The sequence below is a fragment of the Vigna angularis genome, chromosome 6 (genome assembly GCF_016808095.1).
Source record: "Vigna angularis cultivar LongXiaoDou No.4 chromosome 6, ASM1680809v1, whole genome shotgun sequence".
In the NCBI taxonomy this organism is placed as follows: Eukaryota; Viridiplantae; Streptophyta; class Magnoliopsida; order Fabales; family Fabaceae; genus Vigna; species Vigna angularis.
This window is the reverse complement of record NC_068975.1, coordinates 16,742,584-16,769,642: the sequence shown is the minus strand read 5'-3', so window position 1 is coordinate 16,769,642 and position 27,059 is coordinate 16,742,584. Positions and strand designations below refer to the sequence as shown.

Genomic DNA, 27,059 nt, shown 5'->3' with positions numbered 1-27,059 from the left:
TAGAGGCTCTCGGGTTTGACAACACTGAGTGTCACATAAGACTACTCAACGCCATAGCAGATAACAACAACTTTCTATACTGATTTATATGCACCTTGAACCTATCCAAAGGGCCAAATTGACTTCCTTAACACTAGGATTGATGCAAAAACATGTTTGTGGATGAAATTGAAGACCACTTTGCTCATTTAGTGAAAAACAAGATACATTAGATAAACTCAACCACTAAAAACACCTATAATCAATGTTACACATTATAAACCAGAAATTTGCAAACTAAGGGTCTAAACAAGTTACAATTAACTTTAAAATAGACCATAAACCTTCATTTTTAACTTAAACTTGCTCCTTTAGATTTTCACCTATTAAAACCCCTAAAAATGGACCAAAAGCAACCTAAACTTGGCGTACTAACTACTTATCAACTCAACATCATATTTATGGTTATTTGAAGTTCTAGACAAGTTTAAAATGATTTAGATACAACTCCCTAACATCAATTTTAGTTCCAAGATCACTCTTTAAGAAACTCACCTACCAATACCTCTCTGACAGAAGACAAAACTGCTCTTAGAAAGATTAAAACAACTCCAACGTACATAAATTCTTATATGCTCCTATGAACCTCATAAACACAATCGGAATATACCGTTAGGACCACTGATCAGCAAAGTCTTATAGAAGACTCAAACTTCACATGCAAAATGCAAAGAAAACAAAACCGATTAAAGAAAGAAGTAGAGAATCAACTTACTTTATCTGAGAAACTAATCAGTTAGACTTGAAGATCTCGCCGCGATGATCACTTAGACAATCTCAGATCTTCAAACAAATGAACAAGAGATGATAACTCTTACAAAGAAATCAAAAAACTCTAGAAAAATTTAGTTTTTTAAAATAATAAAACTCGTTCTTATATTGTTATTTTTAAACCAATATATATTTTAAATCTTTACATATTATATTATATATATATATATATATATAATTATAATAATTCACTCGTTCTTAATCAACTTACCCAAATTTATAAACATCAAACCGTTGAAGTCATCTTTTTTAAGAAAATATATATCAAGTTTGTGTATTTTTCTCGTCATTAGCATAATGAGTGAAAAAGGATAATGATGAGCAAATTGGTGACAAAGTGTTGTTGGGTTACCTACCATTCATCATGTGATCATTAGTCAAATTAATTATTCAAGAACGCGTGACATTAAATATAATTAAACATTCAGGTATACTTATATTTTAATAAATATTTAATTTAATTTTTGTTCCTTCAAGTTATTTATTTTATATTTCCCTTTTTTATTTCTCTGCTCGAAACCAAATCTAAAAATTATATGGAAAAATTGAAGATGATAATTATTACATAATAATTTCTTTAGTGGAACATATTATAAAGTGAGTTTATGCCTAACTCATCCCCACAAAACCGGCTTGTAGGGTGAGATTTGCACCTCATTTATATATTATAATTTGGCCTTATCTCTAATCGATGTGGGACTTCCAACAGAACATAAAAATACAAATGTTTATTCAGAGTAGAACCGTACCAAACTCATAAAGATATATTTGATTACGGAATTTTGTGAACTGCTTTATCTTCCATGTTTTTGTAGAATTCTTTTTGAAGACGAATGAAGATTACATGTCAGGAAAAATATGCTTTTACTTCATGATTTTAATTTCTACATTATTTTTTATTTATAGAAGTATTACTTTATTTTGAATTTGTTTCCTGATTTAAAAATTTGTAAAAGAAGCAATAGCTCTTTTTATTTTTGTTCATACGCAAATATTTGAAAGATATAAATTAATTAAAAATAATATGAAAGTTTTATAATTAAAAGTTAAAATAGAAAACAGAAATAAAAATTGAAATAAATGTCTTTTTAATTCGTCTGTAAATACGAAATGTAAAAAACTTCAACTAATTTGATTTTTTTATAAAAGAAAGCTAGATATTTATATTTTAATATATGAATTTAATGTACTTATACCAACATAATTTTTGTTTGAATCACACTATTTGAAAAACGTTTGTACTCCATTGAATTTTCAAAAGAAAAATCTTTATTTCCGATAACCAAGAAAAACTTATGTGAAGACCGAGAAAACATGCAGAGAGTGGAAGTTAGGTGTAAGTAAGAGAATGGCCGAACGGTTTTTGATAGCAGTATTTAAATTGGGCTTTTGAAAAATTTTGTCACTTCCCTGCTGCAACCTTCTTCTCCACCAAGCTTCTGCACATTTTCTCCTCCTTCTCTCTACTTTCTTCCTTATATTTCTTCACCTTCTCTTTAAATTTTCTCCTTCCTTCTTCTTCCGATCAACAATCAGTTGGTGCCTGACCACTCCTGGTGTCAAGGGCTTCACTTTGCACCGATCAAAATCCTCTCTTGAAACTGGTAAGGTTTGAACCTTCTTCCTGTGAATTCTTTGCGTTTTCTGTGCATGCAAGCATTGATCGGCTTGCATGTGTTCTTGCAAGCATTGATCGGCTTGCATGTGTTCTTGCATTTGTTCCTGAGTCTTTTCTCTTTTGGTTTCTTCGGTTGGTTTCGCTGCACCGACCAGAAATTGTAGTTGTTGTAGAAGTTCTCGGGTTGAAACGTGTAAAAGTGGTCTCTTTGATTCGAGGTAAGGGAAGCTAGTAATTTAATTATGTTTTCTGTATTGGAATTGGTTGTTTGAATGTATGCATGTATGATTGAATGATTGTGTTGCTGATTTATGTGTATGACCGAGACCTGTGAAATGTTTGGTTTCTGCTGAAATAGTGTTCGGTTTGTTCTTGGTTGGAGAAAGTGAATGAATGAAATTGAGAAGTTGAGGCTAGAAATGAAATTAGGTAATGAATTGTGTCTGAGCATGTTTAGTTAGACTTGTTAGAGCCTTTAAGTTCTTCTGTAAGGTATGAAAAGTGAGAAATCTAACTTTGGGTCCTTCGGTTCTTATTTTGTGTAAATTAAAGTGAAATCTGTCATGAAACTCTGTAGATTTGTGTTTTTGAAGTTTAAGTATATCTGATTAGGTGTGAATTGATATATGATTCAAGTTTTGAGGATTAGAAGTTAGCCAAAGTGTTTAGAAATGGTCATGTTGGGTGTTGTTCATAATTCTGCAAAAGTTCTGCAGAATTATGCAGAACGCTGAAATGGTTAGTGTTGACCGTTCGGCCTTGTTCTGCTCTCGGTCATAACTAGGTCAATCTCTTTAGAGACTCTCCAGTTCATGACCGTTCGAATTCTTAAAGAGTGTTCGGTCTTAGACTGGCACTCGGTTTCTTAAAGAGTGCTCGGTCTGTACTGACACTCGGTCTCTCGAAGACTGTTCAGTTGGTACTAACACTCGGCTTCTTGAAGAGTGTTCGGTTTGTACTGGCACTCAGACTTTTGAAGAGAACTTAGTCTTGTACGTAGCGTTCGGTATAAATTGTAAGGGTTCAGTTTAAGGCGATAGTGTTCGGTCTTAACCAGTAGCATTCAACTTAAGCCAATAGTGTTCGATGTAAGTTAAAAAGGGTTCAAGGGTTTAACGTTCGGTTATGTTCATAGGTTAAAGCAGTACTTCTGTTCGGTCTCCAACATTCACAGGGTCGTTCGGTCTTATGAGTGAAAATATAATATGTGTATGAAAATGCTTTAAAGTAATGTGGAAGAGAATTCCAAGGCGGAATGTCTCATGAATGGTTTGGAATGGTAAAGTATGAATGTGGTCATGCTAAGTGTCGTTTATCCTGATGTTCTATGATTACTCATTCTTAAGTAGAGAGGAGTAACTCATGTGTGAGAACGGCAGGAGGTCCTAGTCCAAAGGGTGAGATGGGCGACAACATAACGGACTTACCTCGGGTGACAGCTGTTGAGGGCATCCCAGCTACTACACCACTTGGGTGCAAAAACGTCTAGCTACACAATTCATACAATCCGGATGGTAAAGTTTACGTGGTCAGTCTTTGCTTGTTGTGTGCTCGGTTATTGCCTGAAACATGTACATGATGGTTGTATGGTTGATATGTTGTTTTCTTTGTTGGTTTTTTATCTTTGTTAAATAATGTGTTGTATGGATTAATTAAATTACTCTAGCTTACCCTACTTTTCTGTCTTGTCATTCTCTGTCCGTTCGATCGTTCTCTTCACTGCAATGATCATCCTTTGGATGTGAGCAGAAGGCGATGAAGACTCCCTGGAGCAAGTGCTAAGCGAGGAGCCCCCATCTTCTTAATTTAGAACCGTTCGGTTTAGTCTTTCGTTTTGTAAAGTTTAAATTCTATAGTATTTTTGTAAAGTCGTTCGACCATAAACGTATCCTTTTTCTCTGAGAACTGATCTGTAATATTGTTACAACTTATATTTTTGAGATGTTACAAATTACATCTCTCTTAAACTTTTATTTACGTACTAACAACATAATATATTCAACTAAAAAAATTGTAAATATCTAACTAATTTTAGAGTTACTATATTCTTTAAGAAAATAAAATTAATAATAACCGTTAGATAAAAAGTAGTGTGTAATTTATAATGTATTCCGTGGGTAAGAGAGATTTGTAAAGTGTTTTGATGTTGAATTAAACATGTAGTAACTTCTAACATTTTGGATAACTGCTTTTTATATATATATTTTTATTCTATAATTAAAGATAACATAAGAATATAAAATGTGTAAATAAAATGGGACAATCCTTTTTATATATATTCTTATAAATTTTTTCCTTTTTTTAATTTTAAATTATTAGTAAAAGTAAAGTATATACAAATGAGAAAATCTTCTTTATATTGGTTGAAACCGTCAATAAGAACCGATTAATGGGCTCTAATAAACATAAAATGTACCATTAATGTCTTGGTATTAAGCATGTTGAGGATTTTTATTTGGAGTCGAACAACAACCTGAGATTTAGATGACATTGAGTTCAAATAGATTATGTTACGATCTTTATAAGATTTATTAGCAGTCTAACACGAAGAATGACATATAAAATCCATTAATTTTTCTAATTTATTATAAGTTTAGGACAAAACATCAACGATTTGGTGGTATATTCCATCAATTGGATATACATGGATTAACATATAAATGAACTTTGTTATCCATTTGTCACAATGAGAAAATATGAGGTTGTAGGATCATTGTCAATGGCTTAATAAAAATGTCTATTTCTTACCAATCAATTTGAAAAATTATTTTTAGAAAAAGGTGACACAACTCTATATTAGTAACATTGTCAAACTGGAGAAAGTAGCTTTTAAAATAGTATATAAATGAAGATGAAAATAATAACGTGGTACAAACATTTACATGATTTCGGTGACATGGGATCTAAGATCTTTTCTACTCGGAGATGAAAGAAAATATAAGATTCACCAAATTATATGATGATGAAAAAAAGTTTGAAAATGAACTGGTATGATATTGGTTGATTTTGATTAAAAAATATAATGAAAAATGTTACTGGCAGGAATTTTATGATGATGAAATTAAAATATATGTGTTTCACTCTTTAGGGTCGAGAACTATACTTTTATACATTGGCTGATGTGTCAATTTAGTCTTTTTTTTTTCAAAGTGCAATTGGCTCAAATTAGTTTCCTATTACTGATCGGTTAGTTAAGTCTCAAATACTCAATAAATACAATCATCTATCTTTTTATCTTATGTATTTATAAGTTTTGCATTGAGCCTCTAAATAGGGTTCGTTCAATTGCGGCTTAATATCGTTTAAGCATGTTTTATTTTCTTAATCTGTGAATAAGAAGTTTGGGTCGAACGGTTGAGATGGTTATACATATCAATCGTTTGATGTATTAGGTTATGACTCCTTAAATTGTTTTCTTATATGGTTGATCGATCGGTAGGCATGTACCAATCGGTACTATGTATTTTAAAAAAAAATTTAAACTAAACATAAAGTTTTATATAAACTTTTAAAATGAAAATTATTTGTGATGTGCTTTCGCATACAATAAGAAAACAAAATTTAAGATATTTAAACCTTGTATTTAAACGTTGCAACCCTAAATTAGCCAAAACCTAAATAATTCTTAAAGAGTATGAACTTAAAAAAGCTTAATATGACCTCAAAATTTATTTTATGCATATTAAACTGTGGCATTTATCAGGTGCAAAGGGTATCCAACCATCAACAACTCATTTGACATTAATATTATGATGTTATTTAAATTGCTCATTAAATGTTACAATTGATATAAAATTTTGAAAATGTTGAATTTTTAACCTTTATACTATCTGAGATTGTGAAAACTAGGTTGTTTTTGTTGGTTGTGCATAATTTTCTAATGAGTGAGAATTAACCCAAGAAATCTCAATAACCTATGTTTTAACCAACATACTGACTCTATTTTATGATGATAGATTATATAACGTGTGTGTGTATATATATATATATATATATAAACGTATGATTTTTATAATTGTTATAGTTATTTTTGGAGTTAACCAAAAATATATTGTAACTATAAGTGTGTTATTATTAGCCAACATAATGGTGTTTTATCAACCTAAAATCACCTTGCAAAGAAAAAACATTACAGGTCCACCAAGGTTAGACAGCAGAAGTCAAAGAAACGGCGTGCAATTCCAGTGGTTTGCCACGCGGCAAAACCTGATAGGATAAAGCGTCGTGGCTGCACAAGGGGTTTCTGGTACCCATCGGAGATTGCACCAAAACATTTTTGGTGCAAGTCTCAACCTTTTTTTCTGTTCGGAATTTGCATTGAGCAAAGCAAGAAACCAAGAGAAGAATGAAGAAGATGTGGGTTTGGCATCATCCATTGTTTCTTCTGTACATTCTTTGTGGCCTCTGTTTTTCTCTGCAGTTCACAAGGGTATCTTCAATCTCACCTACTTCATACACTAATCATGTAGTTATAAAAAATAAAAGTGATCCTTTTATGTGCTTTTGTCAGTTTTGTCGAATTATTGGAAATACCCACTTTTCTTCTGGGTGGGATTTTGCTGAATTTAATCATTGGCTATTTGGTTTGCGTGAATTTGAATTATTCTAGCACATAATGGAAATCCAAGCGATTGAGGATCCTTGGTTCTTTCTCTGCACAAATCAATATGTTCTTGTATGATTTTTCTACCTTTTCTACTTGAGGAATGGGAATTGAGCATTGCATGCTGTGTTTCTTACTTTCACACCGTGGTTACCTCCTCTTTTTGCTGAAAGTTTCATTTTGTTGCCGTGGACTATTTGGGATCGCTTGAATTTGGATTGCCATAGAATGGAGTTGTGATGTGTAAGGAATTAGTCCAGTTTCTGTTCATGCTGTGTTTTTGTTCTTATTTTCTAGCTACCTTTCTTTGGATGTTAAAATTGATCGGCATATTTTTCGTGTGAATCACCGTAGAAGTAGGAACTTTTTAAATTAGTATTGTGAGCCGTTTTTTGCAATTATCTTCAGCAGCTAAGTTAGGTCCTGGTTTTGTTTTGTTTATTTTTAGTTCCAATTTCCAAACTTGTGCAGTTATTTTTCTAATTTTCATGACAGTATAAACATAAATCTTCAATTGTTTCTTTGTACAGGTCTATGCAGACTCAAGTGCTGGAAGGTGAGCGAGCTTTAAACTGAGTATTTTGAACCAGAAGAACACAATTTTTAGCTTTCATTTTGTAGTTAACTGCCTCACTTCGTGGTTATCCGGTTATTGATAAGGGCAAGGAATTAAATAACTAAAATGGTGTATGATTCGTACTTGATAAACTTTTGTCGTTGTTCGACGTCAGGAATTAGTATAATTTGTTTTATTTGTTTCCTTCTTTTACTTTCTCTTGGTCTATCTCTGTGCCTTTCTTGCTTCTTGTTCCAAGATTCAGGAATTGGTGTGGCTAATATATGATGTAGCTGTTCAGAATTTTGAATCAGGTGGATGGTGATCATCAAATACATTGCTCTAGAGAAAGAAGTAGAACAGCTTGGAAGATCATTCAGGAGGTATTAGAATATATCCAAACAAATAACTCCCATTGATATTAGTGTACATTCTCCTGATATATGATTTTTGCTGCAGTATTTGATGCCCTTTGTGGAGAAAGAAAAATATCATATCCCAAAACGGTGTAGGTTTCACCCTGACAATGACATATACAGAGATCAGGAGCAGCACAAGTTTCATATAGATATAAATGAATGGCAATGTGGGTACTGTAAGAAAAGTTTCTATGAAGAGAAACATCTTGATCAGCATTTTGACAACAGACACTCCAATTTGCTTAATTTGGTAGATAATTCTTCTTCAATACTATTTTTTATTCTTCCGTTAATGGATAAATGTCTAAAATATCTTTGAAAAGGTACAAATTGGGTTGGACTGAATAATCAAAATGTCATCAGTCACTATTTAGTTATGAATATGGTATTTTATGACATTATTATGGTCATCTCATGAGGAACGTGGAGTTGTAATAGGACCAAACTGAGCTCCAGTACTGCTTACCGTTGCTATGAGAAGATACTGCTGGTCAAGCTGTGCATCATGCATGTTTCGGCCTTGTCTAATTTTTAAGCCAAGCCTAACATTTAAGAATGGACTCAATTCATGACCAGGACAAAGTAAAATACTTAGTTTCTTTAAGCTCTCTCTCTGTTTTGAGAGTTATCCCCACTTGACCTAGAAGCACAACAAAATATGTAGTGTTAGGTACCCCCCATTAATAGTTAGTTGGTCATTTGCCAATTATATGTGTGACTGGGATAATTATAGTAATAAAGCATGTTTGCCTATAAATATGAAGAGGGATTGAGAAAAGGAATTAGTTGATCAATTTATATCATGTATAGGGATTGTCTTGGGCTCTCTCAAAAATTCAGGGAATTTACTATTCTCTGTATTGTTTCAATTATGGGTACCCTACCCACGTTTTGGACTGCAAAGTAGGCTTCATCAATAAAGACTCTCATTTTTATTCACAAATCTGATCCAGTTGTATCATTTAGGAAATAAATACTTGTTGGATTGAGTTATATGGTCTTCCCTCATCAAAAGTAAAAGATATTTCACAAAACTTTCATATTTCAGTAATATGTTACTCTATGTTTAGCTTTGAAAATTTTGTAATAGTAACCCAAAAGATGAAAATTTTGGTAGTCTTCTCTGCTCAATCTTGTGATGCAGTTGCATTAATTACTGAAATGAGATAGCTGTGTTGAATCCAGAATGAAAGCCAATGCTTAGCAGATGTATGTGGTGCACTGCACTGTGACCATGAAGTGAATTCTGGTTCAAAAAAATCAAAGTGCAATCCTGCCGCTGCTGCTAGAAATAAACATCTATGTGAGGTGTGCTTTGGTTTATCCATTCATTTACAATAAAATGTAACTAATTTTTTGTGTTTCTAATGTACCTTTTTTTCATAGAGCTTAGCCGACAGTTGTTTTCCAATTAATGAGGGTCCTGTGGCAAGCCGACTTCATGGTATTACAATATTTTCTCCATTCTTGCAAAATATTGGCATATTTATGGTGGTTTATGAAATTGCTTTCTCATGTGAACACTTTGACAGAATTGTTTTTGCACCAATTCTGTGAGGCACACAGCTGCATTGGAAGTAGGCAACCTTTCTCAAGAGGGCGCAGGGTAATTCTGAAATCTATAATTGGTTTTATTTTTTTCAATCACTTCTTACTTTTTGTATACCTATGATACCTGTCCAACTATATACAATTTCTTGTATGAGTCATACACTGATACTCAATTTTCAGAAAACCTTATTTGTATAAGGATTTTAAGAAAACGGGAACAATGTAACTTGAGAAATTGTATAGCTAACTGGAAAGAAAATCATAAAAGATCCCATTTACTTGTTACAAGGGATCTTACTTTGGATATAGATCTCTCAACGAAAAGAAGACAAGGAAAAATATCTGCAGGATGAAAGTAAGAGAAAATTTCATTAACTAATTTTTTGACATGTGCAGAAGAAGACAAATGTGTTCTACATCTTTGTGTCTATTTTGCTTGTGATACTACTGCTACTATACTATCTCTACGTTTACTTATATCAGAGGTATTTACTTCAAAACTTCTCACTCAACCTTAATTTTGGAAAATTTTAATGGCTCCAATTAACGTTGGTCCTTTGTATTACAGAGGAATGAAAAAGGAAACCCAAGTGCTGAAGCGCATCTCACAAACCGGTAGAAAGAAAAAGCCGTCCTAATTGATTGTTTTTTCCACAAAGAAGTTCTCAATCAACATTTTCAAAAAGTGAAGGAGTCACTGATGGATACAGTGTAAAGTGCACTTGGCTCCGACCTACATTTTCAGAGAGCAAAAGTGTAACTGATGGATAAAGTATGAACTGCTCTTGAAATCCAGTTTATACCAATCTGCTATTTGACCTCTGTGTTTTGCTAATCTGTAAGCCAGATTCTTGTACACTTTCTGAACACAAAATGGGGCAGCATGGCTCCGTCTGCCTTGCATGGCTACTTGCATTTGATTGTGCGTTACAACACTAACGAAAGGAATAACATGAACCCAGAATGTATTCTTATTTTGTTTTCTGACTTGATTGGAATTTATAGTGTAAACCTTTATTCATCATCTACAGTGATTTACTTTATATGGCTTTTTTTTTTCAGAGAAATTCGTACTGAAATTATGTCAGTATCGTTATGCTGAGGAAATAAGGTTTCATTTTATCCTTCATGTCAGAAATTAGATGACAAAAACTAATGTAGCGGTGAACAAACTTTATTTTGAGCTTAGATTTAGTGTACATCTATGTTAATTACTTTTGCGGAGGTGTTGGCTTTGGGAATTGTTACATGAAGAATTCCATCTTTGACCTGTGCCTTAATCTTATCAAACTCAATGTTTTCTGGGAGGGCTATTCTATGGTTATATCTACCATAGCTATTGGCAGGCCAATCTTCTTCATATTTTGTATTTATTTCTTCATTACTGTTTGCTTGACCTTCATGGTGCTCTTTGAGTGTCTTCTCGGCCTTCACCACCAGCATGTTCTCTTCTACCCATACCTTGACGTCATCCTTGTTCATTCCTGGCATGTTGAATCTCATTCTGTAATCTGTCTGGCCTTCCTTTATTGCCCAAGGAATCTTTCCCTTACTGTATTCGTCATCTCCTGCAACTATCCAAGGTGAAGTGCTATCATAAACTAAGGGATTCTCCACCATCCTCTCCATTGTGTCCATCATTTGCTGCACAGTCCTTGCTACCGGAAATTGGTTCAACAGCACTGCATAAAGAGTAATCATTTGTCATTTGTCAACATCACTATGTTCAATGTATAATGAAGGAATACAAAGAAATTATGAATTATTACTGTTCAATTACCTTTAGGTGAAGTTTGTGGCACCCTCATCATTGGCTGCTGCTGATGCTTTAACTTCTGCAGACTTGCTTCACCTCCTGCCGTAGCCTTTACATTGTTGCAGAAATTTCTATTCCCTGTATTTGACAATGGTAGCGATTTGACACTGGAAAATTTGTTTATTCTACTAGATGAAGTGTGGGCATAGAAACTCATATTTGGTACTACAGTTGAGGCCATTTTTCTTTTAGGCAAAGATGCGAAGGGGATGTCAATGCTATTGTAAGACAAAGGACATTGAGAAGCTGATGTTTGCATTTAAATTTATAGGATGCATTGGACATTTCTAGACCCAGATGATAAAAAATCTGATCTTTTGTGATGTGACTTCGGTTCACTCTAGAGTTCTCCACACAATTCTTCAGCAGCTATGCCATATTTACATATTCCATATTCCAATTTCTTTGTCCTTATGTAGCTTAAATCTAATTCAGCTTGGAGCAAATTATCGCGAATTCCTAATGTGGCCCACTTTTGTTATCAAGCAACACTGTCTGGACCACAAGAAAAGAAGCTAACACAGACAAATTCTTCACTATTCCAACAGAGAGTAATATTTCTCACTGTCTCTCTGTCTAGCGATTCATTTCTTTATTGCTTTTTCCGTTGTCCTTTCTAATTTATTATGAAAAAGCTATCATTTTTTAAATCTTGTAAATATAGAGAGAGATAAAGCAAAAGTGAAGGTATTCGAAGTTTAATTTTCATCTTCTATGAAACCTTTTAATAATATTTAAATAAATATAAAAATATTATAATGTAATTTTCATAAAATAAATTAAAGACAGTGTAAAGTTCTAATTTAACTACTGAAAGATACAAATTCCCAGATTTTCAAAGATCAAATAAAGTAAATTAATCATCACCTAAAGGGATCAAATTATTCAAATATACAATAGAAGACTTTTTTTTAAATGCTAATTATATCTAGTACTGTTAAAATAACTTATTTTGAAGAAATACTTACCTTTTTCTGTTAGCTTCTTGATAGAAAATAGAACAAATAAACTTTTACTTTTTAGATAACTAAATAAAAAAAAAAAACTGATATAATTTCTCCTCCCAGTTATGCTCATTGGGTCTTGTAAAGTTTACAATATAAGTTTTCACAGTGGAAATATGAGCATTATAAGGGTTTTGGCACATTGAACAAACACCAGGAAAAAAAGGTTTTTTCCATTAAAGCCGACAATATTTTTCAGAGCACTTTGCAGCTAAGTCAAAAGAATTTTAAAGATTACAGATTCTATTACATGAATGTGGGTAAAGAAGAAAAAAAAAACAAGGTACATCAATTAAAAAAGAACAAGATCTAAAATGGAATCAAGAGCTCTCTAGAAAATACAGAACTGCCTTCGCAGACAATTATATTATCCTTTCCTCATAAAAAAAAAATTCGGAAAGGATGCAAAACCTTCCTTTATTCCCCTCTCTTCTCCAATAGTATTGATATCCATAATTTACCATTCATTCAACTCAAACCCTTCAACATTACAGGTTTCACTTTCAACAAATGAAGCTATCAGAGTGCCATGTTGATATTTGACACCAAATCTCAAACTGATATTTGGGTGATTAAACTGAAGTCTGCATCACTTCCTTCCTCTTGGATCCCTACTAAGCCCATGTTTCTTCAAAGTTTTAATGTAATTTCTCATAAGGGTAAACTTGTTACTCCCCAGATGATAAAAGTAGTCCCATGAATAAATACCAGTCTTATGCAAGTCATCAAAATTGAACCTGAACCAGCCAATTCAACAATCATGCATTACTGTCTAGTTCAGATGGGCAATAAAACAAGAACTCTGAAATTTAGATCTAATATGACAAAGCTTGCAGTGATACCTCACCCCATAGTTTCCCACTGGTTCTGCAGACATGATTCCTACGTGGCGCCTCCCAGATATCACCTGGTTCAAAAGGAAGTATAATTAGAAAGGAATCAATAGAATTCAATTCAACACCTCAAAATCGATTCTATTAGAAAGGATATTGTTATTGGGCGCATTTGGGCAAATAACTTAATTTAGTGCTTATAGAACAATAGAAGAAAAAAAGAAAGAAAAACGAACTAACTCAGACTTCAAATGTGTAGAACCTGAAATGCTCATTTAACTTGGGGAAAATGTTTGATCTGAGCCTTTTATTTCATTTCTATACTCGTGCTTATGAAGAAATTGATCCATACAGGACTTTAGTGCTTGTCAAACAAACACTCATGCATAAATTGTTTCAATAATAAAAATGAAAATAGGATTAAACTGCTTTCCTACAAGTTGTAGCTGTTTTCATAAGCTATCCTGTGGAGTTAAATAATCTGAAAACAGCGTAGAGACAAATCATGAGCTACTTTCACAATCTGCCTCAACCACTTCAACAAGTGCTTCTCATTATAAGCCCAAATATGCAAAGAAACTTTTCAAAACATACCCTAATTCAACCATTAAATGATGATAAGCTCCCAAAAGTTGCTAGAAGTAGTACCTTTTCACCTCCAATTGACCTAATCTTCCCATCAACTGCGGGACTATTTATTCTGAGAAATTCAGCAGATAGCTTGAACATTCTACCATCGCCAAATTCCACCTCTACCTGAAACAACAACAAAATTCAAAACAAGAAACCATGATAATTATTACTTATGGAGGACATCACAGTTCCATCAATTCTATTTACCGTAAAAGTTTCAACCTTGCAATAAACCTGAATATTTTCATCAATTGATGTATGCTCAAAAGATATTAACCCTATCTATTGCAACCTAAATATGATTAATTTTAGTAAATTAAATAAATTTAAGGAAAAGTACCAATAGAAGGGTATGGAGACAATAGAGAGAAAAAGTAACTAACGTGTTTTGGAGCATGAAGAGAGAATCTGGTGATGCGCGCAGTTTCTCCTGCCACTGTCGTCATTCTCCGAATCGCTGCCAGCATGGTTCGAAGGTAATTCTCCAAACAAAGGTTTTGTTCAGTTTAGATTAGTAACTAAACTCTTTCTTCGTGTGCACTGGGAATATAGTAAGAATTTAATATTTATGTATTTTCATAAATATTAATATACTATTGTCAATATCCACTTTCAGATAACTAAATAAAAAAATAAAAATAAAAATTAATGGGAAAAATAAAAATTAAAGTAACGGCATACACAAAATAAAGAGGTATAAAGAACATATGTTTATTAATTTGAGGAAGAAAATGTATTCTCTTTTTTATTTTCCTTTTTATTTATTTTATTTTAGGTTTAAATCCTCTATTGTTTTTTATATTTATTCGAAAATCTCATTTCGGTTCTTAGATTTTGAATCGTCTTAATTGATTTTTTTTTCTAAAATATGTAACAAATAGGCATAAATAGTTCATTACCATTACAACCTTATCAACTGTTATATGAGAAATTTAAGTTTTATTGAAAAACATACAACCCTAGTAAAAATATAATGAAAATGTCAGGCAACCAGCTCATCACATTATTTAGTAATGAGAAGTTATGAAATTATCCACTCTTGGCATCATGGTTCAACACATAATAGTCTGCAAAGAGAAACACATTAAAAATTAAATTACATACCATAAAGCAAGCTGGTATGCATCCCCTGCATTGCCTTGCATAAGACAGATAAAAATGAACTCAAAGTGGACTGCGTATCTGCTCTGTTCCATAAACAAAATTCTACATTAAGAACTGAAGACGAAGCAAATCAAGCTTACAATTTGAATGCACAATCGATGTCTCAATTGCAAAATATAATTTATGTATCAAGTAGAATTAAAGTCAGTGGAGAGTTTGATGAGATTGTTTGCAATGGAAATGGTAGAGCTTCCCACTAGCAAGTTTAAACATAACATGGGAGCAAACATATTATCACAACCTGATTGCTATCATACAACTTGCACTGAAAAAAGTTAACAAGTAAATAATTTTAAAATTACTAAGATGGTCAAATCTAAAAACTTAAAAGCCTATTTGGTTTGAGAAAACATTTCTGTTTTCATCATTAATAATGAAAAACTGTCACCTTATTATTCATTCAGTTTCCTGTTTTGAAATATTGTTTTCATAATTTCCTATACTAATCTTTCAAAACAAGAAAAAAAGAGAAAACAAATTGAATTTTTTGCAAATATTAATGAAAATAGGAATGGAAACGTCAAACTTTTCCTCAAGCATGCCTCTACCTAGATAACTTCGAAAATGCAGCTTCAACACTGAACAAAGAAAATTCTAAAAAAAACTGGAATTAAATAATTGAGGACTGAGGCAAGGCTTTGGGAGAAACTAAGTTTAAAAATGATATGTTATGCCATATTATGTGAGGCAAAACTCAGTATGTAGTTAGTAATTAATAGTAGTAAAATTGTAACATTTAGCAAGTCAGGTATTCCTGATTTCTTCATATTAGTCCCAATTCCTCCAAGGAGGAAAAGAAAAGGAAAAAGAAAGTATGATTTGTTGAGTACTTGATGGCTAGCTATAGACTCACAAGTCACTGCCACCAGGAGGAAAAGAAAAGGCTTAATAAATTATAATAATTATTACAGATGAAAACACGCTGCTTTACATTGGTTTAGAAGATTTAAAAATTAAGCCTTCATTTATGTCACAAACTCTAATCTAATTATTTGGCCTTTGGGAGATTTTTGTTGAGCTTAGTTTAAAATGTGAAGCAAAAAGCTGCATGATGGATATCCAAGCCAACTGAATATCAGAATATGTTACAGTTGTCTGACAGCTTTGGAGGAGACAGCAAGAATATAGAAGCAGTAATGAGATATTTGCATGAGCAATGGATTTGAATAACAAGATTCGTACACATGACGATATGACAGAATTTTCTGCCCCTTCACACTGTATTTTTGTTTCACCTTACAGAAAGAAATCCAGATAAATCCTTGTTGGTATCTCTTCCCAGAAATTATCAATCACATTAAAAATTTTATGAGAGAAAAATTCTTCTGAGTATATATAATCTCATGTTTCTTCCTCACTCGTTTTGAGCAGTAACTACAGAGTCTTCCTACCACTTTTCCCCTAATAGGACTACTATTGTATTTCCGCGTTAGTGTTGCTTCTTGTTTCAGTCTATTCTCTAAATTTCAGAACAATTCCTTCTTTCTTTTCATAATCACGTTGATTTCTTCATGCTAAGAATATTATGTGTAAAAACTAAAATAATTCAATATCAAATGACATCATGAAATTAAATTTCAACTAAAATAACTTTTTATAACTTTGATACTATATATTAAGATAATATATTTAAGTTTACTAAGTTCTACAAAATCGAATAACTCTTACCCTTGGTGATATCATACAAAGCACACCCTCTAACCCTTGGTGATATCATCCCCATAGACTTTTCTTCTATCCCGAGTTTAGATGATTCCCACACATGGTCTCAACCCATTAATGATGATGATTTCTCATTGAACGATCCTGCATCATCCTCCATACCCATCATAGACCCGATGGATCCCAAATGCCAAGAAACTCATAGCCCTTGCATGTGAGAACTGGGGTGCCTTCCATTTGAAGAATCATGGCATACCCTTAGATGTTTCTCAAGGGGCTGAACAACAACTCCAACGCCTCTTCTCTCTCCCAACTCAACAAAAGATGAAGGCTCTCAGATCCCCCATTAGTGCCAATGACTGATATTAATTAACCCACCCCAATAACTGATATTAATTAAATTATAACAGGCCAACACAATGGGTCGAATTGAATCCATTTTTCCATTTCTAACTCCAGGACAATATGTTTGTGTCTATCACATATCATAATAATCAACCTTTTTGGCAGGCTGAAGTCCAAAGGAACTTGTCAGTTTCTTTGTTATTTAGAATGGATGCAAGATAAAAACTCAGTTATATTTAATGTATGAATTGGCCTAATAATCTACTTATAATTTGTATAGCAGGTACATGCAAAGATTTGATCCTGGTTTTGGGTTCAATGGAGGATCATATGCTATACAGCTTTCTCTCTTTATCAATCCATCTGAAACTCTGGTTAGAGAATCTACCCTTATACAAAAAAAGCAAATAAAATCAAATCTTCTTAAACAATTAAAGCTACCACAAAATCCAAAAGAAAATCAACTGTTCCTCCATTGGGATCATCCCAGATAAATACACTCTCAAGTACCTATTGCTTTCCAATTTTATTTATCTCTTTTGGAAGTGAAAGGGAAAAAGATTCGTACCTTTGGTTGCAGATATCCCTTTCCTTCTCTTTCCAGATAAAGTAGAAGTATTCTCAGCCCCTCAACGGTTCGGCGACGGCAGAGTGCGGCAAAACCTTCTACGGGGCGAGATTTCGACGGCGGCAAGCCTTCGACCTGCAGCGAGCCTTCAACCGTAACGAGCTTTGAGCTTTGATGAGAAAGGAATGTAGGAGAAAATTGTGACACGATAATGAAAATAGAATAAGTTCATATTAAACAGTGTAATTAGTTTTCAGTGTAACTAGTTTTCAGTAAAAGTACTTTAAGTTTTTTAAGTATAAAATGGTATAGATAAACTATTTAGAGTTTTTAAATTAATTGTGCCCAGCCCTAATCTTAAATACTAATGCTTTTCGAAAGTAAACAGAAGTTAAAAGCATGTTCATGTGAATTAAAAGATAAAAGCTAAAACCTAAAAGACAAAGATGGAACTTAAAGTAACAATATATATTAAAGATGTAATTTAATAGTCACTAGAGGGGTTAGGATTGGCCCGGGACTGAAAATTAAAATGACAGCTAAGACCATTGGAAAAAAGGTTTAATGAGCATGATCCATACACTGTCAAAATGAAATGATGAAAATTAAAAACTAATTTATGTTCCTGGGACAAGATTTTCTCAATGTAGTTTGGTCTAGCCGATTAAATACTGAAGGCTTACCAAATGCTTCTTTATCTTTGGCTTTCATCAATAGTCACAAGAGGATATGCAAAATTGAAAGAACATCAATGAGTGTGTAAATTGTAAACCTAGGAGACACAAAAACATGCCTAATGAATGTCTCAAGGTGAAATGTAAGAGTACATATGCCATGCCATTGATTTCTGGGAGATAAATATCCCTTAGAATGTCACATACCTGTGCCTGATCATTAGAAGTAGATTATTAGAAGTAGATTATTAGAAGTAGATTAGTCCCACACTGAAAAATTGAGGTAATTTAAGGGATAGGAAGAGTTATAAAAGTTAAGCTTTGGGCTCGTTATACTCACTTACCTGGGTGGGGTGTATGGACTATCAATAAGGTCTATCGCCTAGGATTTTGACCTCCATTGCACATAGGAGGGGCATTATCCTAAGGTCTGTTCTATGAACAGAGTCTACATCAAAATTTGTGGTAGTGGGGCTTGCGTGCGCGCCTCTTCTAATTTGAGTACAATATTATTTCTTCTCTTAATTCGCCTTTACTGAAGTGTTTTTTTTGTTCTCTTAACTCTTTTACAGTTGTTTTTTGTTCTCTTAACTCTTCTACTTTTAGTACAGTTGTTTTTTGTTCTCTTGACTCTTCTACTTTTAGTACAGTTGTTTTTTGTTCTCTTGACTCATCTACTTTTAGTACAGTTGTTTTTTGTTCTCTTAACTCTTCTACTTTTAGTACAGTTGTTTTTTGTACAGTATCTTCTACTTCTAGTACAGTGTTTTTTCTTCTCTTAACTCAACGTTACTTTTTCGCTGGTTCAAATTTTTGTCAAGGTCCACATTTTCAGATTTGACATTTTTATTGAATATGGAACTCTACTAATTGTGGTTTGGTAATGGCTCTATTAAGTTAGCACCTAATCTCTTTATATTTGATTTTGTACTTTAAAATGAATGAGAATTTGATTATAGAAATGCTTTTCAGAACTGGAAAAATATGTTGCTTTGCCTAAGACTAGGTTTAGTCTTGAAACTGTTGAGATATAGGTAAAATGAGAGGTACTATTGCAAGTTCAATGCAAAATAGATGTTGCACTAGTTAGCTTTCCAAACTTATGTGGTTTGAGAAAGTGCACAAACACTTGCCACAGATTTATATGCAAGTGTTTCAACTGTGTTTGTGCAACAAAGATTCGCAAAGGAATATTTGTAAGACGGGACTTTGAAGTATCCTATGGTAAAAGAGTCCCACATCAGGAAATGTCAGCCATAATAAATTAGAATATGATTATAAGATTGAAACTAGGTGATATGGAGTAAGACTTACATACCTGGATGGGGTCAATGGACGATCAAGTAGGTCCATGGCCTAGGTCAGTGGTTTTCATTGCACTTGGAACGCCTCTGCTCTAAGGTCTACAAAATTGTAGAACCTACATCGTAATTTGTGAGTGTGGGCCTGCGATTCACGCGGCCCTTATTTGACTGTACTGAAGATTTGAGTGAGTTCAGATGTAGTCTCTTACAAGCTAATTCTAGTTTAAAAAGTCATAGTTGAACTGTAAAATTGAACATATTCTATAATATAAGAAGTATATAAAAAATACAAAAAGATCAAACCAACAAAAGAAAAAATTACACACAATTAACAAAATATCAACTTTTGAGACAAACTATAACCCTGCTTTACTCCATGGACCATTCAAAATTATAGAATTTAGTAAAACATTTTGAGTTATAGTAAATTTTGCTTAATACTTATTTCAATATTCTGAATTCAAAATTATAGAAGTTAGTAAAACATTTTGAGTTATAGTAAATTTTGCTTAATACTTATTTCAATATTCTGAACGTGGGACTCGAAAGCACTCGGATGAGATTAAAGTTTAAATGAACTTCAGCCAACCTTTCCTTTTTCTTTTTTTTTCTTTTCTATTTCAAATTGAGTTTCCAGACAATTCATAGATGATCTTTCATTTCACCTTTTACAAACTTGTTTATTGGCTTAAGATTGGTTTTACACTCAGATTTGCTCCTCCTTGTTTCTTTGCTATTGTGTTTTCTTATTCTGTGACCCCTTACAATAATTTTACCCATGTTCTTGGATGACAAGATTAATTCAATCAAATTAACTAGTTAGTTTTGTGTTGCATTGCCATGTTTGAGATGCAAAAGTTCACAATAACCAGTGAAAGAACAGAATACGAGCTCCCCATTGTACTCAACAAAACAAGTATTCAGTGCAATATGTCAACAAACATGTTAAAGTTTCTAAGAATCTGAACCAATAATACACATAATTAAATGACAATGGTGTGGTCTTTAGTACAAAACCTTTGTAATATTTTTTCATTCAAAATATTTAAACTTGAGACTTTGTTTAAGAACACTAAATTCTGATATTACTGGAACTGATAACATTAAGAAGCAGGGGTTTAGTGCTATTGGTGTGGATTTTTTAAACAATAATCTATTTTTGCTTTTCCTATTCTGTTTTATAATAAGTAACCCTAGAAAAAAAAAAGTGGTAGGTAGATTACAAAGGGTAATCACTGTTTTTCCAATTCAAATAGCCAATAGCTGTTCCATATTAATAGGAGATATGAATTTTGAAGGTCCTTTGAATATTTCATCCACAAATATGCGAGAAGCTGCCTCTGTAGGGTGGAATGCATCCCAGAAAACATGGTCTTGTCTGTTGGAACAAATGCTTGAAATTGGTAGACATGGAATTTGGGCATTCAACTCACCAAGTCCACAACAAGCACCTTTTACATTACCAAATCCTGCAAAGGGGATGCACACTTTGGTAAACATCTCCTCATCTCAATCTAAGAAATTTTCTACAAATCACATACTTTCCAACATGCTAGTTTTTATTACATGTTTTGTAAAGTAATAATAAATATTAGTACACAATTTACTATGATTATGAACTTTTTATTCATCATTTTAAAAGGGTTTACATGAAACAATTTGCCTGAGGAATGGTGGTGTCCTAATATCCAATATCTACACCAATAATAGTGTAAAGGCACAAAGGGTAATATGTTCTTACCATAAGAAGTTGAATTGTAAATGAGGTCTTGGAGGGCAGCATAAGTATCAAAATAGGAATAACTTATGTCTTTTTTCTCTAACTTCCATTCCTTTAACATGGATTGAAGGGCTTCATTGTATTTGGCTGACAAGTCATTTGCTGCAGAAACACATTCTGTTTTGTTCTTGAGCCTGTATGCAGGGCAGCACCCAATTGGACCAACACCAGCAACCTCAAATTTCTTTGCACCATTGTTGTATAATCTCTGCCAAACCAAATTAAAGTATATGTTTATCATAGATGTGTAAGTAAGTTCATTAACATGGTTTTAGACAAATGTTTACATGCTTGATTTCATACTGAAATTGATTTTGAGTTAAAATAGCTTTGGATAGCTTTTGCTTAAGTATAATTTAAATCCCTCCAAAATTAGTTCTAATCTGAACTAATTTCAATCAAAATGAACTTTGCAAGCACAAGTTCAACACATGCCAAGCTGCTGCTTACTGTTTGCAAGCATGGTGTTTACCTGTAGTTGCAGTTTTAATGTGGAAGCCATGGAAACTGCATACTGTTGAGGAGTGTTTTTCTTTTGAAGATCCTTTGAGTCAAAGTAACCAAAGATATCGTTGCCACCAATCACCACAATGAAAATAGACTTTGAGATGTGTTTCTCAAGAGAAGATGCTCCTACTTGCTGTCTAAGTGTTTCATGGACTTGTGAGTAGTAGTCAACTTGTTTCTGCAAAGGAATTGATTGCATCTGCAAAAGATGTCTCATAAGAGATAACTCATTTGAGGAAGATTTTCTAATTATTTTGAGGTGTTGCTTAAGGGTCATTTTGCTTTTCACTTTTGTTCTTTTTATTGGTATAGTAATTTTGTTATACTATAATCTCCTAAATATGATGAATAAAAGTAACAGAAGAGAAAGAATGAGAAAATAAGAATTGTACTTACAAAACCTTTATCTGAGGCATTAAATATTCCAGCACCTCCAGAGGCAAAGTTAACACCACTCACAAAAGACATGTTTTTGTTGGAATTGTGGACTTTAGACAGAAGGGAGAGATAAGGTGGTGAAGTGGGTAGACCCAATTTTTCAGCTGTCACCCAACAATTCATTTCATGACAATATTAGCAAAACACAATTTCTAACTTTGTGCTACTATTATCAATAAGTATGCCAAAACAAATAAAACAATGACATTAACTTTTTGCTCCTTTTTATGTGCAAAATACAAGTTTTCTTTGGTTGTCTCCCATTCAAAAAGAAAATGTCTTTCTTTTATTTCCCACATTGCTATAAAGAAAGTGCCTTTGGTTTCCTACATTCCTTATTTAAACTATAATTTTCTTTTTGAATTCAATACAAAAAATTAATGTACTTCTTTTATTCCCATGTTGATGACCCTCTTAGGACTTTTGGAGTTATCCCATCATCCATGATTTTCTTACAAAAGAAAACTTTGAAAAAAACAAAGAGTAATAGTTAAAGTGTTGCCCTCCAATTCTTGTCCATGCCAGATATTATTTGCATAGCAAAACTTTAGCTAATTGAAGCTTTTTAATTATTGTGAAATGATTTTTTTGACATAGAAGAGCTATTTTACAACCCATTTTAAAGTAAAATAGTCATTAAAAAAGTAAACTTTGGTATTTGTAAAGAAAAAAAGGGAAAATAATGAATGTAAAGTGAGTATAAAAATGTGTTGGGTAACAAAGTAACAAACTTAGTACACATGCAGCAGAAGAGAAACATGCAGAAACTGTACAACTTAATAACAATAAATAAATAAGAGAACAGACAGATTTCAATGATGAAAATTAAAGATTGTTCATCTTCAAATACTCCTACTATGAAAGAGCACTGTATGAAAGTTTTGAGTCACTGACCAATTAAATCTGCAGCATTCTTGCCATTGGTGAATCTGCCAGTGGGTTTCTTAGTTGGAAAATCAATGCCATAGTGAGGAAGAATTGCCTTTTCAATGGATAAAGGCAAGTAATTGTTGTTGCCAACATCAACAAGTGAGTCTCCAAACACATAAACTGCTGGAGGCTTTTGAGCTTCCAAGAGTTCTGAGGTGAAGAAGATGAAGAAACAGAGAAAGAGAACAGAAATTCTGCTTACCATGTTGGGATGATCCTTCTAAGAATTGGTCAGAGATTTAAAGATGAAAAAATGAGAAAGTTGATGAGTGTGAAAAGGAGAAGTTTTTCTAATGTTCAGTGACAGAAATTGTACTCTGAGATATTGAATGTTCATATTGTATCTTTGATTTGTAATAAATTGGTGATGGCAGAACCACACATTCAAATTGTCTTTGTCTCAGAAATATTGAACTCACTAAATTCTGCTCAACCTAACTTTCTCTTCATAGTTAACAGATTCTAAATTTTCATACACAGAATGTCTCTACATATATATAATAATTTATGCTAATATCAGGAAATTAATGTGTACACCAAAAGGTATTATGAAGTATATTTTATCAGTGTACACATTACTTTACTCTTATTAGTACAAATTATTTTAGTACTTATTTTATTTTTAAAATTTTATAATTATTTTTTGCAAATATATTCTTTTATAATTTACTATTTTTATTTTAATAATAATTAGGAGATTAATTTTTTATTTTATTATGGTAAAGTAAAAATAAACCATTTAAAGAAGGATGATGCTGAAGAAAAAAAACATGAATGATGAGGGTTTTATTAACATTAGATTTGAGCAAGACTTTAATGTAAAAGAATTAGTTGATTGAAGTGAGAAAATTTGACTTCTTCCTTTATTATTCATCTTTTCAGATAAAGAAACAAAAATAAAAATTGCCGACAACTCGGTCTCTCTCATTATCTTCACGCGGCATCATTAATGCCATTTCAACCACTTCTTAAATCATACTTTCAAATTTTATATAAAAGAATTCCATACTCCTCTATTTCAAATTATCCCTAATTTAAAATTTTTATATATAGATTAAAAATAATAATAACAATAATAAGAATAATAAAGATATTAATAAATTAATTAATAATATATTGTAATTTAAAAAGTTGAAAATACTAAAACAACACATAATTAAAATTAAAAGACTGTTTTATTTAATCTACATGTTATATCTTATTATTATTATTATTATTAAAAAATAATGTAATATTCTTTTTAAAAAATGATTATTTTTATTCTAAGAGAATTCTTTTTCATATAGCTCGTACTTAATTCGATGAGATTAGTGAACATTTAATGTCATTCTATTAACTTTAACTCGTGGTTAGTTTGATGTTTTTTATATTAAAAGGCATTTAATATTATATTACGTATGACTTGATTTGAATTCTAGTAGGGTTTTAACATGTACCAACCATGTGAAAATTTATATTGCTCTCAAGCAAAACTAAAACAAATATTAATTTCACGTTATTTCCTGAACATTGTAAGAAAAAAAAGTATGAAGTAACTCATTATTTTTAAATATAAAACTTTAAATTTTTATTTAATTATTATTTAACTTTTACAACAATTAGTTCATAATGTGAAACCTAGAAAATAGTTAAGATTAGAAAATAGGTTTTATAAAATGAACATTAAATTTTTACTATTATTAAATGAAGTCATGTATAAATAAAATTATATTATGAACAAGTTTCAGTCTTTATTTCTCTACAAAAATTTATCTAGATCTTCTTTACCTTCTACCAAAATTCAATCTGTTTGTTCATCTACGAAGATAAAGGGTGCATATACTATTTCCAAGCATGTTTATTGAAGTTCCGAACGAGTGATAACAAAAATTAATATAATATATGAATATCCATGTTATGAATTTATGATTATTCTGGTTTGGCAGGAAGATAATTTTATCTATAAATTTCTTCTTCTTTTAAACAATGGAAAATGTAATGAAGCTAAAAGTTGTCACTAATGCATGAAATATCAATTTTCTCCTCCCATATTTTACTCACTTCATTGAATTATGATTTCAACACGTTTGAAGCGCACAAGTAGCTTGTGTTTTGATGAGAAACTCTTTTTACATGCAATTTACAACATGATTTAATTACTGAAAGTTCATTTTAATCTCATTTTTTTTTTATCTCTTTCAAGATCCAAAAATATCTTAGTATTTTTGGAGTCAAAATCAACATATCCAGTTGCTCAATTTATCAAATAGAGTAAATTTAATTTGTCCTATTCTTGAGTCAAGATTTGATCTAGATGCATGTCACTAGTGCAGAATTGGCCTTTAACGTCATCCAGTAGACGTAGGATCACAAAATAACCAACGTAAATTATTGACCGGTGGCATGTTTGGAAATAAGTTGGACACATAAACGTCTGTTAGGAGGGACACCGACGTCTATAATTATAGACGCCGGTACCCCTCCTAACAGACGTCTATGTGTCTGACAGGTAGATGAAAAGTTCTTTTTTTCCGCCATATAGACGTCTGATCCCACCATCCGACGTCTAAATGGCCTGACAGGGTAGGTGAAAAGTTATTTTGGACGTCATATTAGTGAGGGCTCCAACGTCTAGGCGAGAATAGACGTGGGTGCCCTCTGTGTTCGACATCTTGTTTGTTGTTAAATCAGAAATCGAACCCGCGGTTACGCGGACTTCATCGTCTTCCTTCTCACCTTTTCTCTCCGCGACATTGCATTTCTAGGTGCGTTTTTGTCTCTTTTGAACCGTTTAAACTTACTTTTACTCCGATTAAATTAGTCTTTGATGGATTATCTTCCATTTGAACCGATTTAAATGAGTTTTCATTGTGTTTTGATGTAGTTTTTCTCGTGTCTTTGGGTAGCGTAGTAGCACATTCTCCCTTTGCTAGTTTCCTCGTAAGAAAAGCTTGCGTCTTTTGGATGTCTTATAGCGTTTCAACCCAAAACCGAACCTGGGTCCTTGCTTAGTTCTCATATCACCGTATTCGTTTTCATTGTCGGTTGGAATGGAACTAAGCAAGGACCCAGATTCGATTTTCGGTTGAAATGCCATAAGAGGTCCAAAAGATGCAACCTTTTCTATGACGAAACTAGCAAAGGAAGAAGGTGCTACTACGCTACCCAAAGACACGAGCTGCAGTAGACGTTGGTTAATGCCATGTCCGGCGTCTATAGTGCCCTTAGACGTCGGTTAATGCATGTCCGACGTTTATAAAGACGTCAGACCTGTGGAGTCTGACGTCCCATTAACGTCACCCATAAAGATGTCGGATCGGGATCTGACGTTAAAAGCCCAAAATATCAGACGTCTAAAGCCCTTTCTGCACTAGTGTGTGATTTCTTTGGTTTTGCATGAGATCTTAGAAATTTTTTTAGGAATCTCTGTTTTGTTATGATTCTAAGGACGTGCTTGGATAATTAATTTGAGTTATCTTTGTGTTTTTAAATCATTTTGTGAGATATAAAGCTTATGAGAATATGTGCGGAAAAAGGAGTTTTTTACAATGGGTAGGAAAGTTAGCTTTAATTTATAATTATATTGATGATTGATGAAATTTAAATGGTATGATGATGATTGACAAGAAATTATCAATTATGAAATCTGTTTAAAATCGAGAGATTGTATGTATAGAATGATTTGATGAATTGATATTTGTTATGTGATTTCGTTGTCTGCTATGATGTTATCTGTGAATTGATTGAGTGACTTGACTTAACTTGTCAGAGGTCGTTTGATAAACAAGATTAGATATGATTTCATTTGAAAATGGGTAAAAAGCGTAGACAAGTGAATCAAGTGCACTCTATAATAGTAGACCTA

General features: G+C 32.5%; 4 protein-coding genes and 2 non-coding genes across 7 annotated transcripts; 3 read left to right on the top strand and 3 right to left on the bottom strand.

Annotated features, from left to right (window-relative positions):
• Positions 1–6,558: 6,558 nt before the first annotated feature.
• LOC108321943 (uncharacterized) lies at positions 6,559–10,600 on the top strand. The gene is made up of 9 exons (XM_017553863.2): positions 6,559–6,857; positions 7,562–7,587; positions 7,889–7,970; positions 8,047–8,256; positions 9,192–9,314; positions 9,393–9,450; positions 9,539–9,612; positions 9,954–10,042; positions 10,126–10,600. The coding sequence occupies exons 1-9, from the start codon at positions 6,774–6,776 to the stop codon at positions 10,193–10,195; spliced, it is 816 nt and encodes a 271-aa protein (XP_017409352.1). The 5' UTR covers positions 6,559–6,773; the 3' UTR covers positions 10,196–10,600.
• Positions 10,601–10,715: 115 nt separating this feature from the next.
• Positions 10,716–11,739, bottom strand: LOC108321944 (small heat shock protein, chloroplastic). Its single transcript, XM_017553864.2, has 2 exons — positions 11,338–11,739; positions 10,716–11,239 (listed from the first exon to the last, which is right to left on the bottom strand). The coding sequence occupies exons 1-2, from the start codon at positions 11,630–11,632 to the stop codon at positions 10,749–10,751; spliced, it is 786 nt and encodes a 261-aa protein (XP_017409353.1). The 5' UTR covers positions 11,633–11,739; the 3' UTR covers positions 10,716–10,748.
• Positions 11,740–12,714: 975 nt separating this feature from the next.
• Positions 12,715–17,820, bottom strand: LOC108321937 (uncharacterized). Of its 2 annotated transcripts, none has more exons than XM_017553855.2 (6): positions 17,583–17,820; positions 14,948–15,030; positions 14,227–14,383; positions 13,859–13,966; positions 13,220–13,284; positions 12,715–13,114 (listed from the first exon to the last, which is right to left on the bottom strand). In XM_017553855.2, exons 3-6 carry the CDS (start codon positions 14,308–14,310, stop codon positions 12,967–12,969), a joined length of 405 nt encoding a protein of 134 aa, XP_017409344.1. In that variant the 5' UTR covers positions 14,311–14,383; positions 14,948–15,030; positions 17,583–17,820; the 3' UTR covers positions 12,715–12,966. The 2 variants fall into 2 exon arrangements, with proteins under 2 accessions (XP_017409344.1, XP_017409345.1); XM_017553856.2 differs by having other exon boundaries at positions 14,948–15,025.
• Positions 17,821–18,592: 772 nt separating this feature from the next.
• On the top strand, positions 18,593–18,752 carry LOC128197608 (U1 spliceosomal RNA). The gene has a single exon (XR_008250238.1). It is a non-coding gene; the product is annotated as a U1 spliceosomal RNA (small nuclear RNA).
• Positions 18,753–19,566: 814 nt separating this feature from the next.
• LOC128197609 (U1 spliceosomal RNA) lies at positions 19,567–19,723 on the top strand. Its single transcript, XR_008250239.1, has one exon. It is a non-coding gene; the product is annotated as a U1 spliceosomal RNA (small nuclear RNA).
• An 800-nt stretch (positions 19,724–20,523) lies between these two features.
• LOC108321919 (GDSL esterase/lipase At5g55050) lies at positions 20,524–23,644 on the bottom strand. The gene is made up of 5 exons (XM_017553832.2): positions 23,180–23,644; positions 22,244–22,389; positions 21,813–22,046; positions 21,302–21,548; positions 20,524–21,029 (listed from the first exon to the last, which is right to left on the bottom strand). The coding sequence occupies exons 1-5, from the start codon at positions 23,418–23,420 to the stop codon at positions 20,809–20,811; spliced, it is 1,089 nt and encodes a 362-aa protein (XP_017409321.1). The 5' UTR covers positions 23,421–23,644; the 3' UTR covers positions 20,524–20,808.
• Between the last annotated feature and the right edge of the window lie 3,415 nt (positions 23,645–27,059).

Coding starts and splice junctions, on each gene's coding strand:
- LOC108321943 (XM_017553863.2), top strand. CDS start 6,774: ATGAAGAAGATGTGGGTTTGGCATCATCCATTGTTTCTTCTGTACATT. Junction 9,613..9,953: donor CTTTCTCAAGAGGGCGCAGG/GTAATTCTGAAA, acceptor TGACATGTGCAG/AAGAAGACAAATGTGTTCTA. Junction 10,043..10,125: donor TACGTTTACTTATATCAGAG/GTATTTACTTCA, acceptor TTTGTATTACAG/AGGAATGAAAAAGGAAACCC.
- LOC108321944 (XM_017553864.2), bottom strand. CDS start 11,632: ATGCAAACATCAGCTTCTCAATGTCCTTTGTCTTACAATAGCATTGAC. Junction 11,240..11,337: donor GCCACAAACTTCACCTAAAG/GTAATTGAACAG, acceptor CTCTTTATGCAG/TGCTGTTGAACCAATTTCCG.
- LOC108321937 (XM_017553855.2), bottom strand. CDS start 14,310: ATGCTGGCAGCGATTCGGAGAATGACGACAGTGGCAGGAGAAACTGCG. Junction 13,967..14,226: donor CTCTTCATGCTCCAAAACAC/GTTAGTTACTTT, acceptor TTGTTGTTTCAG/GTAGAGGTGGAATTTGGCGA. Junction 13,115..13,219: donor GTGGGAAACTATGGGGTGAG/GTATCACTGCAA, acceptor TGGCTGGTTCAG/GTTCAATTTTGATGACTTGC.
- LOC108321919 (XM_017553832.2), bottom strand. CDS start 23,420: ATGGTAAGCAGAATTTCTGTTCTCTTTCTCTGTTTCTTCATCTTCTTC. Junction 22,390..23,179: donor GAATGCTGCAGATTTAATTG/GTCAGTGACTCA, acceptor GTTGGGTGACAG/CTGAAAAATTGGGTCTACCC. Junction 22,047..22,243: donor ATGCCTCAGATAAAGGTTTT/GTAAGTACAATT, acceptor CATCTTTTGCAG/ATGCAATCAATTCCTTTGCA.